General features: G+C 37.3%; 2 protein-coding genes across 3 annotated transcripts; one reads left to right on the top strand and one right to left on the bottom strand.

Moving 5' to 3' along the window:
- Window positions 1–405: 405 nt before the first annotated feature.
- LOC128920110 (zinc finger MYM-type protein 1-like) lies at window positions 406–2,960 on the bottom strand. Its single transcript, XM_054226594.1, has 2 exons — window positions 2,500–2,960; window positions 406–2,183 (listed from the first exon to the last, which is right to left on the bottom strand). Exon 2 carries the CDS (start codon window positions 1,618–1,620, stop codon window positions 406–408), a length of 1,215 nt encoding a protein of 404 aa, XP_054082569.1. The 5' UTR covers window positions 1,621–2,183; window positions 2,500–2,960.
- Window positions 2,961–4,004: 1,044 nt separating this feature from the next.
- Window positions 4,005–13,245, top strand: LOC128920272 (uncharacterized). Of its 2 annotated transcripts, none has more exons than XM_054227283.1 (2): window positions 4,005–4,478; window positions 12,211–13,245. In XM_054227283.1, exon 2 carries the CDS (start codon window positions 12,217–12,219, stop codon window positions 12,868–12,870), a length of 654 nt encoding a protein of 217 aa, XP_054083258.1. In that variant the 5' UTR covers window positions 4,005–4,478; window positions 12,211–12,216; the 3' UTR covers window positions 12,871–13,245. The 2 variants fall into 2 exon arrangements, with proteins under 2 accessions (XP_054083258.1, XP_054083257.1); XM_054227282.1 differs by lacking the exon at window positions 4,005–4,478 and adding an exon at window positions 5,000–5,371.
- Window positions 13,246–13,366: the final 121 nt, after the last annotated feature.

Genomic DNA, 13,366 nt, shown 5'->3' with positions numbered 1-13,366 from the left:
AAGAAAAGCTTCTCTCACCTGAACAATTTGTCACTGGTGTACATAGAGCCATACGAAGTGCTATATCCAAGTTTGGATAAATGTTCTCCAAATTCTGTTTTCGTAGAAACAAAGATAGACTTTTCAATGATCCAGAATCTGGTTTTATCAAAATTCTTTCAGAAGAAATGTGACATTGAAAGTGTACGCATTCCTGAACTAAATCAGTTTCTAAATCATTGGGATATATTTTTTCCAAGGAAAGAGCTTTTTCCGTCAGGGTCGTGGGTGTCAACTCACTCATTTTGGTTAGAAATGAAAACTTCTCGTTAAAATCGTTGTAGGCGTTTTGCCGTTTTTCTAACTCGGTCACCAGTCTATCTACGAGGACGAGAAACGTGTTAACTCTGAAACTTTCAGTCGCAGTCATTGTAATAACTTCTTCTGATGTTTCATCAAATCTTTTTTTTCTTTTCGGTTGCCTTTTTCCGATTTCTGTTGTGTATCGTCTTTGATTGATTCCAAAGTCTTAAGAACTTCGTGCCAAGAATCTCTCAAGCTTTTACACGCGTCCTCCCTCGCTGACCAACGTGTCAGATTCACTCTTTTCAGGGTTTTGCCTTTCCCGATTTCAGTCATTAATTTAAGCCAGCGTTGTGTCGAGCTTACAAAAAAAACATAAATTTCCTGTAGCGTCATAAAAAAGCGACATGCTTCTATACACGATTCAGCAGCGGCAGTTGCCACTAAATTCAAAGAATGGGCAGAGCAAGGCACGTAAAATGCGAAAGGTGCTTGATTTCGAATTTTTTCCTGCAAGCCATTGTACATGCCAGACATGTTCGCGGCATTATCATATGACTGCCCACGACAGTCTTCAATATTTATGCCCAGTGTTTCGAGCTCCAAAATAATGACAGAAAACATTTCTTCAGCTTTATGTCCCACCGACGGCAAAAACTTAACAAATCTTTCACACGGTTCGCCTGATTCTAAAACGTATCTAATAACAAGAGTAAGTTGATCTACGTGTGCTATATCTGGTGTTGAATCTATGATTAGAGAAAAATATTTCGCCCTTCGTATCTCGTCTCCAATCTGTTTTGAGACTTTATGACCCATCAAGAGGATAAACTCATCGCAAACGGTCTTTGATAAATAACTGGTACTGCCTGATCCTTGATTCCCAAATCGTTCAATATGACTGGCTAAAAAAGGATCGAATTCCGCTAACAGTTCCAAAATCATACAGTAATTACCGTTATGTGGATCACCGAACTTTTCATTTTTGCCTCTGAAAGCAAGGCCTCTTGAACACAGTCGCTTCACTACCGCAACAACTCTCTTCAGAACATTTCTCCAATATATAATTTCTTCATCAATTTGGACCTGTAGCAAATTGTCGAGTCGGCCATCAATCGCACTCCTAGCTTTCAAACTAAGAATACTAGATTTATGACGTGCAGAGTTTTCATGCTGAGCTACTCGGTGTTCTGCGTTTTTCCAGTCATTAAATCCTTCGTTCTCGAACTGGGTCTTATACTCCAATGGACCGAATGCTAAACAGGGTCCGCAATATATAGATCTTTTTGTTTCAGAATAAACAAGCCAATTTCGGTCTTTCACTTCATGATTTTTCATTTTTCTTTGGAAGATACCCACTGGCAAGAAACGACGTTGATCGGCATATATTTTTTCACTTTGAGAGAAGTCACAATATTTGTTTTGATCGAAGCCGGACCTTGCGATATTCTCCCTTAAAGTATCGTTAATTTCCCATAAAGCTGGATCCTTGTTTACATTTACCGTTGTTAGCACTTGGTCATTTCTTGCACTTGACGTCTGATTTGGGGACGCATCTTCAACTGTAATACTTATTGATGATTCATCTACCGCCTCCTTATCAAAAACATAATTATCCGTTTTTTCGAAAGCAGATTGTTCAACAGGCGACAGTTGTTGTTGGGCCACAGAGCTCAAATCCGTTTCATTTTTTTCAGATTGGATTGTATCAATGCATGTGGTTGAATTTCCTGGTCTAACAACACTGCTTTTACTGTCACTTGTAAGAAAACTGTCAATTTTTATGGTTTTACAGATAATCCGTTCTTGTTCTTTTTTTTTAATTTTGGCCTTTTTTTATACTCAGCTCCACTAAGTCGCTTTCTTCCATCACTCATTCTAACAATTTTTTTCTTCAAGAACTGAAACAAAAAAAAAACATTGGGAGTTTTATTTCTTGTGCGTAAATAAAGTCCTTTGTTCGGATTTCAGACCACGACTACTTACCTAATATTATAAGCAAAGGAAATAGGTATATCGACGGTTAAGTACCAAACACTGCTATCTACAAAAAAAACCGTTTTGTTTCGTAGATAGCAGTGTTTGGTACTTAACCATCGACATTTAAGTATAATAAAACAAAAAATGTGAATTTCCATGCAAACCTTCCAAAACAGAATCATGTTGAATTACTGATTCGTTGCTGAAGATTTATTGTAATACATTAGAATTTCTTACCTTACTGCACTGGTGATGTGATGTTTTAAAAATTATCTATTCATACAATCCACTAAACAGTCTGAAAAATGAAAGCACACAACCACAGAAAAATGTGCCGGTGAATAACGGTTAATACGTAAGAAGTTATTAGAAACTGCAGGACGCAATCGACCAATGTCACTTTTGTTTTGCTTTTGTTTTGAAGAAAATCCCCGTTTGTATTGCCGCTCTATATCTATCTCTCTCGTTCTCGAACTCAATGCCTATGCCGCCATAGATAACTTGATACGAAACTCTTGGGTTCGAGAGAGAGCTGTCAAAACTTTCATAACATTTGTCAATGATGCCACTGCTGAAAAATATTAGCTTGGGAATTTAATAAATTATACAACACACTAAATTAAACACTTTGAAAATGCATACATATATAAATTCTACAATGCAAAATCATTAATTAATTTACATAAACACTTATTTTGCCAAAATATGTTCGCACAGTTCATTTCACCCTAATTTTGTCAAGTAATTATAACGCTGTTCTTCTGGCATCCCATCTTTTTCACTAACTGCTGGTTGACAGCACCCTGATTGTGTTTTGTTGCCAGCTCAGAAAACAGATCCGCCCGCACGCGGCAACACGATCGCGACGCGAACCGAGCGCGCTCGCTTGTGGTTCGTGCTGTCAATTCGTTCAGCCAGCCAGACACTCTTAGCGAACGGTCATATCATTCGTTCCCGCGCAGCAATGCAAAAACAACTAAGTACCCAAATACATTCATACCTAGTAGTAAATATTTAAATTTTGAAACATATACGTTAAATATAATATACGTATTTAATTTAATAAATGGGTCAAATCTCTTTGTGTAGGTATACAATTTTATTTAATTTCTGTAAGACAAAATAAAATGTTTGGGCCAAATTTGCCGCCCCCTAAAATCTGCCGCTCTAGGCTCCAGCCTACTCAGCCCGCTGATAAATCCACCACTGACAAAAGCCCTGAATTTAATACAGGCAAAATATAAGCCCTGTTAGTCATACAGGCAAAATAAAAAGTCCTGTTATTTACACAGGCAACATTAAAGCCCTGTTTATAATTCAGGCAAAATAAAATAATAATTGTAAGACGGGTGCATATTCCCGCATATTAACAATATAAAAACAACAATTTTTGTCCCGAGAATATAGCAATAAGGTTCTACAAAATGTGGAAGACTGAACCTAAATACCAATATCTGGATCGAAAAACGTCCATGATCATGAGGAAAATTGAAACCTTCAAAAATAAAATGGAAAATCTAAGTTTAGAATTAACGATAAAGAATTATCAACTAAGCTATTTGCAATCATTATACAATGATATTCAGAAGATGAAAAACGAATTAGATTTCAATGAAGAAATTGAAATCATATATGATCAAATAGGTGATGAATTTTTTCAAAAGCTTTGTTATTTTAATCGACAATCACAACAAGAAGAGCCAAAAAATACTTTTCGAAGTAATTTGGATAAAGAAGTGGCTAAATGAGTCAAAACGAAAAACACACTCATATCATTTCACCACACTACATCCACCTCATCACGCCAGAGAACACTACACGTTAACACACACACACACACATACATCAAAACACGATGACAGCATACAAACTTTAACAAAAAGGAATAGAAAGGATAGCACTTCACCTTTCTTTTCGATAACGTCGTTCGCATCGCACCTCCGTGTTCGCAGCATCCCGGTTTTCCGATATTTGGCACCCGCTTATATGTTTCAACATTTAACATCCATTTTTTAATACAACCATTTTTGTAAACTAAAATCACTAACGATACATACATTTATCATAACGTTGTTCAATATAAATACATAAATAATTCGTGAATTATTGTGTAATATTATTAAATTCAATAAATATTTATAACGTTTATTCCGAAACGAGTGCGTTTCTTTCTTCCTTTAAAAAAAGGGATTCGATAATCAAAAGTGAACATCAAGGTGAGTTTTTGTACATGGTCCTTCGAGCCACAAAGAAAGGCACTGTGGCTAAATAAATATAAAAAAATTAATATACATATATGTGAAAAAGTGTTTAATAAAATAATAAAAATTATACAAGTGACAAACAAAATCAAACAAAAAAGAAAACCAAACAACAAAATTGTGCCAAAAACCGGTTTCGCGAAACAGCAAGTGCAGTGACCTATATTATTTAAGGTACATACAGTATATACATATGTATATAGTATACACTGTGCTAAAAAAAGGTACAGATATAAATAAAATAAAATATTTACCAAATAAAGAAATGTGCAGTGCAAATATTCAAAACATACATATTTAAATATAACTAAATTTTATAAAAACAAAAAAAATAGTAATAAATAAAATAAAAAAAATTTACAAAAATAATTAAAATCTGTAAAGTTATATTGTTCTGCGACTTTTTACATACAAATACAAAACAACAAAAATATAATAAAAATACATATATGTTTAATGCTGTGAAAAAAAAAAACAAACAAAAAAATTACATAGATGTTAAACAAAATAAAATTCAAACGCGCGCGAAACTAAAATTTAAAACAGAAATCGGGCGCGTTCTAACTATAAAATGAAAACTATAAAAACACCAAAAATTTAAAATATAAAAATATAATCACACAATAAAGCAACGAAGTCATATTGAAACAATCTACAAAGGAGGAAACGGGAGCAAGAGGACACTAAACAAAGGAGGAAATTAGGAAAGAACATTAAACACAGGAGGAAATTGGAGTAGAGGATCACTAAACACAAGAGGAAACTAAAACAAAAGCAGGGGATAATAACTACAAAATTATCCAATTTTACATACGTATTCTCCCAAAAACCCCTTGAGGCGAGACAAAGTAAGTCCTTTCCATTTTTGTTAACATATGTAAATATGTATGATATCAAACGGTTTTATCAGATATAAAACCAATATAATCCGTTTGAACGATTCCAAAACGGGAATAAAAAACAGTTTGCTAAAATATATAATCAATATATTTATATAAAAACATAAGGTAATCATTTCCGGCCTTATATGCTTACCCTTGTGTACACAAACACACCTATAGAAAATAGAAAACCAACAAATTATATTCAAGTATTTACTTGCAAAACTTTCAAGCAATACCCCTTCTGTTTTTCCAAACAGTAAGCAGGATTGCATAAAATAGGTAAGCAAAAGGCACACAAAATCCATAGCAAAGAGAACAATTTCAAACATACATATTTACATATTCACTTATCAAAACCATAAGTCTAATATACATAAAGGCAACAAACATAACTTAGTACTTACTAATACAAATAAACAAACATTCAAACACAAATTATTATATTGAAACATATTAACTCATATATCCACATGTGCAGAGGTTAATCACCTTCACATTTTCACTTTTCTTTTCTCGCTCTCTTCTTATCGCGCTAATATAAGTATACATATCTACACAAACAGATACACGGTATTCATTTGCATACGCGGTAATGCACCCTACATCCGGGTATATGCAAATATAAAAATCTTAATAAATCAAAAAAAAAAAAAAAAAGCGAGCATATAATTTTTTCTAAAAAAAAAAAAAAAAAAAAAAAAACGGTTAAAATACAAAATACACGTATAAGCTGGTAAGAGTATTATAATATATAAGTACATATATAAACAATTTAAGTCCGTATAGGCAAATATTATTACAACAATACCCCTTGTTCTTGGTACTACAAAAACAAGCAGGATTGTATACCAACCAATTCAGCATATCATATGCACATAAATAGGCACATAGCGTGCACACATATGTACAAAGGTTACTGACCTTCTTTACCACTTTTACGAGCGCTAATATACAAGGACATACGGATAAGTCCGTAATATATAATATAAATATAAAATCGCAAGTAAATACAAACGTGCGGTCAACAAAAACGATTAACGCGTATTTTAGCAAATTTAATAATTTTAATAACTCTTATTTCCAAAAAGAGTTTCGGTTTTCGAGATTTATCAGTTAACACTATCAGTTAACAACAAACAATTTATCTTATCAAATTTTCAATTCTAAATGAGCACAGACTCAAAAGAATCTAAATCAAGTCAATTTTTACAAATTCCGAAAATGGCTGATGAAGATAAACCACAAAACACACCTGCAGAAGCTACACGCTCAAAGCAGAGTGTAAAACAAAAAAGATCAAAAGATCCTTTACTATCAAGATTCATCACTGAAAGTGATACTTTTATAAACTATTGCACGCAATTCAAAGCTTCCCCTATTGCTGACACCACGGAATCGGTTTTAAAAGTAAAACTCGAAAGTGTCCACGAAATATGGGCACGCCTTCTGGCAGCGTACGATACAGTAATTGATGCTGACGACGCTGAACTCCCAGAAAACATAAAAGCTTCGGCGACAGCCAAATTAAATAATTGCCGTGGTCATAAAGAAATAATAAAGGGAATGATAAGCGAACAGTTAAATGTATTAAGGCCAAATAGCGCCACTACTCCCCCTCCCAGAGAAGTCACAACAACAAAAGAAGACCTAGATAAAGGCATGTATCTAAATGTACCAACTTGTGATACTGAAGTTTTTACTGGATGTTATGAACAATGGCCGTCCTTCCGGGACATGTTCACAGCCCTTTACATAAACCATCCTAGACTTGCAGAAGCACAAAAGCTATTCCAACTAAGGTACAAGACACAAGGGGAAGCAGGCATTATCGTCAAGCAATTCGATGTAAATGGCGACAATTTTAAGCTGGCTTGGGATGCACTAGTTGAAAGATATGAAAATAAAAGGGTAATGATAGAAAACCCTATAAAAACTATATTACATTATCCAAAAATTAAACAAGAATCCAGCCAGGAATATCAAAAATTTTACTCGACAGTGACTAATTGCCTGTCAGTGTTAAAAACACAAAATTCTCCCGTAGAATATTGGGACCATATGATAGTAACTATCTGTACAGAAAAACTCCCTCAGGCTGCGGTACTACGATGGGAGCAATCACTTGACGATAGAAGAGTAATGCCCACTTGGGAGCAAATGAAGAAATTCCTCGCTGCTCAGTACGAGATAGCTGAGCGAATGGGCAGCCAAAATATGAATATATCAAGTCATCAAAATGAGTCGAGTAAAACCTCGTTTAAGCCTCAAGCCAGCAATAATATGCAATATAATAGACCTGTCAATAAAAGTCACACATTCGTTTCAAATCAAAATAATCAACGGCAATCGTTGTGTGACCTCTGTAAAGAAGGTCATAAATTAAGATCTTGCGAGATATTCAAAAAATTACCCGTTTCAGATAGAAACAATGTTGTCCGTCAACATAGACTTTGCATAAACTGTCTGTCGAATAATCATATGACAAAAGACTGTGAAAGCAAATTCAATTGTGTATATTGTCAACGAAGACACCACTCACTGCTTCACATTACTAATTTTCAAAATATGAAGCAAAATAAGTTTAATAAAACCACGGGGTTAGTCGCTACGACCACATCAAATAATCCCGAAATATCAAATCCCGAAAAAAGGGAAGAACAACCATCATGCTCTAAAGCAGCAAAAATTCAAGCGCTTCATTCAGAAAATGAAAGCAAAATTCTTTTACCCACTGCGGTCATCACCATTGAACATAAAGGTGATTTATTCAAACTAAGAGCACTAATAGATCAAGGCTCTCAAAGATCCTTTATATCTTCAAAGGTTCAAAATCGGCTCAAACTGCCAATAAAACATTCTAACTTTCAAATCTCGGGAATGGGCGGGAGCATTATTCAAAATTCCAACAAAATATGCCCAATCACCATAGTATCTCCAAGTGCGGATATTAGAATAGATGCGCAAGCCATCGTTCTACCGCAACTTACAAATTTGCTTCCAAGTTATGAAGTTAATAAAAAACACTGGGAAAAATGCTCACATCTCAAGTTAGCAGATCCCAACTGTCATACCCCATCCCAAATCGACATATTATTAGGCAGTGACTTAATACCTCAAATAATTCTTGAAGGTATTGAGAAAATCTCCAATAAATTGTTAGCCCAAAATACAATCTTTGGGTGGATTATAAGTGGCCAAGTCACTGAAAAAATAAATTCTTTCACAACACAAGTGGAAAACATCACAAACGAATATTTAAATAACCAACTTAAAAAATTCTGGGAAGTAGAAGAATTACCTCAAATCACTCAACTTTCAGAAGAAGACCAGGCATGCGAAGCCTACTACAAGTCCACAACAACAAGAAACGAACATGGTCGTTATGTTGTGCGACTCCCATTCAAACCTACTTTTCCAGAAACCACAGCTCTTGGCCACTCTAGAATATCAGCAGTCCAGCAATTCCTAAGCATGGAAAAAAGCCTGATAAAGAAAAGTGAGCTTAAATCAGCATATGATAATGTAATGGAGGAATATCTTGACCTCAATCATATGGAAGAGACTGTACCATATGAGAAAATTTCCAAAGGTAGATATTTGTCTTTTTACCTCCCACATCATGGGGTAATAAGACCAGATAAAATCACAACGAAAGTACGAGTGGTTTTCAATGCCTCAAAATGTACGAGCTCAGGCAAATCACTCAATGACGTACTATACACAGGGCCAACATTACAACCTGACCTCATGTTGCTAATACTAAATTGGCGCATGTTTAAATACGTTTTTAACGGAGACGTTGAAAAAATGTACAGGCAAATTATGGTACATGAAGATGACCAAGATTTCCAACGCATAGTCTTCCGCAATTCAATTAATAGTCCAATTAGCGACTACAAACTTAAAACAGTTACCTTTGGCATCAATTGCGCACCTTATTTAGCCATTAGGACATTACATGAAGTTGCAAAAACATGCGAAACTAATTTGCCCCTAGCATCTTCTGTGTTGCAAACACAAACATACGTGGACGACATACTATCAGGTAGCCACAGTATCCCATTAGCGAGCGAATCACTATCTCAAGTGATCAAAGCACTTAATTCAGCAGGGTTTCCCCTCAAGAAAATTACATCAAACCACCCCGAAATAATAAAAGATATAAAAAAGGAAGACTTATTAGATACAGACTTCCTTAAGTTTGAAAAGGCTAGTACAACAAAAACACTAGGGATTCAATGGAATGCGATAACAGATCAATTCTCATATACAATTGAGTCAATATCTGCAATGTCCGCCATAACCAAACGCCAAATACTTTCCTCGGTGGCAAAACTTTTCGACCCCGCAGGATGGCTTTCGCCAATAATGATTCAAGCCAAAATCCTCATTCAAGAATTGTGGCAAGATGGCACTGAATGGGATGAACAGGTAAAACCTATACGCTTAACAAAATGGGTTCAATTTGCTAACAACTTACACACTATATCAGAAATTCGAATCCCTCGATGGGTAAACTTCAGCCCTGACATTAATGTAGAATTACACGGTTTCTGTGACGCCTCTGAAAAGGCATATTGCGCAACTGTCTACGTACGAACTCAGTACGATAGTAAAATATCTTCACATCTTTTGGTAGCCAAAGCCAAAGTTGCACCTTTGAAGACACTAAGCCTGCCACGGCTCGAACTGAATGGCGCCCTTCTGTTAGCAAAATTAATTTCAATAGTTCAAACCCATCTCAAATTAAACGATCACAAAATGTATCTTTGGTCAGACTCAGAAATAGTTCTAGCATGGTTAGAAAAACCACCCTATACTTGGAAGACGTATGTCTCTAACCGTATATCTCAAATATTAGACTTAGTTGGCCCAGCAAAATGGCAACATGTTGCAAGTGCAGATAACCCAGCGGATCTTGGCACAAGAGGTTGCAAACCACTTCACATCACCAGCACTACACTCTGGTGGAACGGTCCTACATGGCTAACAGAGTCACAAGAATTCTGGCCAAAATCTCCTGCTCGGAATATAATTCCGCCGGAAAGTCGGAAAATTGAAAATTTTCATATCACTCCCGAAGAGGATGATATTCTCCACCGATTTTCATCATTCCCTAGAGCACTAAGGGTAATCGCTTACATCCATAAATTCATCCAAAGGATTAAACAAAAAATTAAGGGAATATAAAGTGATCATTGCGCACAACTAACTCATTCCGACTTGCAACATGCCAAGGTCAGTCTCATCTTATATACCCAAACTCGCTATTTCAGTCGAGAGAAATCAAAGCTACTGGAAAAACGACCTCTCGAAAAAGGAAGCTCACTTCTCGTCCTTAACCCATTCCTGGACGCTAAGGGATTAATACGGGCAAATGGAAGACTAGCAAATTCCAGCCTTAGTTATAACGAACGATATCCCATTATTATTCCAGAGAAATCCCGTTTTACCAATTTATTTCTGATATATCTCCATCAGCTTACACTGCATGGTGAGCATCGCCTGATGCAACAAATGGTCCGGCAAGAATTTTATATACCGCGACTAAAGCCACAAATTAAAAGAACCATCTTCATGTGTAAACAGTGTACGATATACAAGCACAAGATGCGTACGCAGATCATGGCAGCCTTACCACCTGAACGCTGCAATTATGCTCTACCCTTTACCATCACTGGGGTTGATTTTGCTGGACCTTTCCAGATAAAGGCCTCGATGTTAAGGTCTTCCTCATTTAGAAAAGGGTATGTGGCTGTCTTTGTATGTTTTACGACAAAGGCAGTACACCTAGAGCTATGTTCCGATCTGACTACTGCGGCTTTTCTTGCAGCATTTGCACGATTTGTCGGACGACGTGGATTTCCTTTAAAAATTATGAGCGACAATGGAAAAAACTTTGTCGGAGCTCAAAGAGCCACAGAAAGGGAGTTTTTACAATTCAGCCAAGAAGTAGCCCCTGAAATTGTCAAAAAATATGCACCCCAAGGGATCGATTGGCAATTCATACCACCATGTTCTCCACACATGGGCGGACTTTGGGAATCAGCAGTAAAAAGCTTCAAATTCCATTTAAAGAAAACGGCAGGTAACCATAAGTTCAATTATGAGGAGTTTACCACACTACTCGCTCGTATCGAAGCCGTTCTTAACTCTAGACCTATCTCACCACTCTCGCAAGATCCCTACGACTTCACAGCCTTAACCCCCGGGCATTTTCTCAAAGGAGCACCCATTCTGGCCATACCTGAGCCAGGCGTGGAGTCGCTATCCTTATTAAACAGATGGGAACGAATTAAAATTCTCCATCATGATTTCAGCCGTAGATGGAAGGAAGACTATATCAAGGACCTCCACAAGAGATACCGCTGGAAAGTTCAAGGAAAAGAACCAAAACTTGGAGATTGTGTCCTTATACAAGACGATTGTCTCCCACCTTCGGAATGGCGACTTGGACGCATAAAGCAGCTTCACTACAGCTCCGACGGTCATGTTCGAGTAGTTGATCTCCGCACCCAAACCGGAACGCTAACCAGACCGCTCGTCAAATTATGCTTTCTGCCAAACGCCGAAGATAAAGAAACGTAAATATACTCGAAAACCGAATGTTAATTAATAAATCGTTAAAACAGATAAACCGCTTACAAACTCGAAACCTCGAACATCAAAAAACGCCATAAAACCCTAACATAAATGTCCGATAAGAAATAACAATCTATGCATGCCACATAACGTGGCACTCATGTTCATATTATTGTTGACTCCACAATACATATAACTAATATAACAATTTTTCTATACAGAGCAATATGGACGTAGAAATGGCATCACCATCAACGCCAACTATGCGTTCGGTTGTTCCCGCTCCGCGCCCTGGAACTGCCCCAATCGCAGCACGCCGGACCACCATTCCAACCGCCGTGCCTCAACCAACAACAGGCACCACCGCGCCAACGGCCCCGGGCAATAGCATGGCATCAACACCAGCATCACCCGCACTAACAGCGGATTTGCAGCGCATTCGATGCCCATTGTGTCGACGCCCGCATCGACTATCGCACTGCGGCATTTTTAAAGGCATGCCACCGATGCAACGCCAACAAGTTGCACAGGCACACGGCTATTGCCTAAATTGCCTGGGAACTACTCACGCAACGCAGGAGTGCCCGTCCAACAATCGCTGCCAAATCTGTGTGCGTTCGCATCACACGCTGCTGCACCGCACTACCAGACGCGACGCAGGGCGACAAGCGGCTCCTCGCACCAGTGATAACATCAGGCGTTCTCAAAGAGCGCCTTTGATACAATACCGCCGGCGTGGACCCCCGTCTGCAGAATCCCGTCACTGGCAACACCGTGCCACATCAGCACGACGTCAGCAGCCTAGGCCGCAATCCCGCCGGTCAACAGGCCTCAGCAGCGTCGTAGCCACGCTACAGCAGTTACAGCGGCTTCTAGGCTAAACATTCGCCTAGGGGGGCCGGGATGGCTAAATGAGTCAAAACGAAAAACACACTCATATCATTTCACCACACTACATCCACCTCATCACGCCAGAGAACACTACACGTTAACACACACACACACACATACATCAAAACACGATGACAGCATACAAACTTTAACAAAAAGGAATAGAAAGGATAGCACTTCACCTTTCTTTTCGATAACGTCGTTCGCATCGCACCTCCGTGTTCGCAGCATCCCGGTTTTCCGATATTTGGCACCCGCTTATATGTTTCAACATTTAACATCCATTTTTTAATACAACCATTTTTGTAAACTAAAATCACTAACGATACATACATTTATCATAACGTTGTTCAATATAAATACATAAATAATTCGTGAATTATTGTGTAATATTATTAAATTCAATAAATATTTATAACGTTTATTCCGAAACGAGTGCGTTTCTTTCTTCCTTTAAAAAAAGGGATTCGATAATCAAAAGTGAAC

This window comes from Zeugodacus cucurbitae, chromosome 3, assembly GCF_028554725.1.
Source record: "Zeugodacus cucurbitae isolate PBARC_wt_2022May chromosome 3, idZeuCucr1.2, whole genome shotgun sequence".
Classification (NCBI taxonomy): domain Eukaryota; kingdom Metazoa; phylum Arthropoda; class Insecta; order Diptera; family Tephritidae; genus Zeugodacus; species Zeugodacus cucurbitae.
Note: the sequence above shows the minus strand (reverse complement) of the source record. Positions and strands in the feature narration are given on the sequence as shown.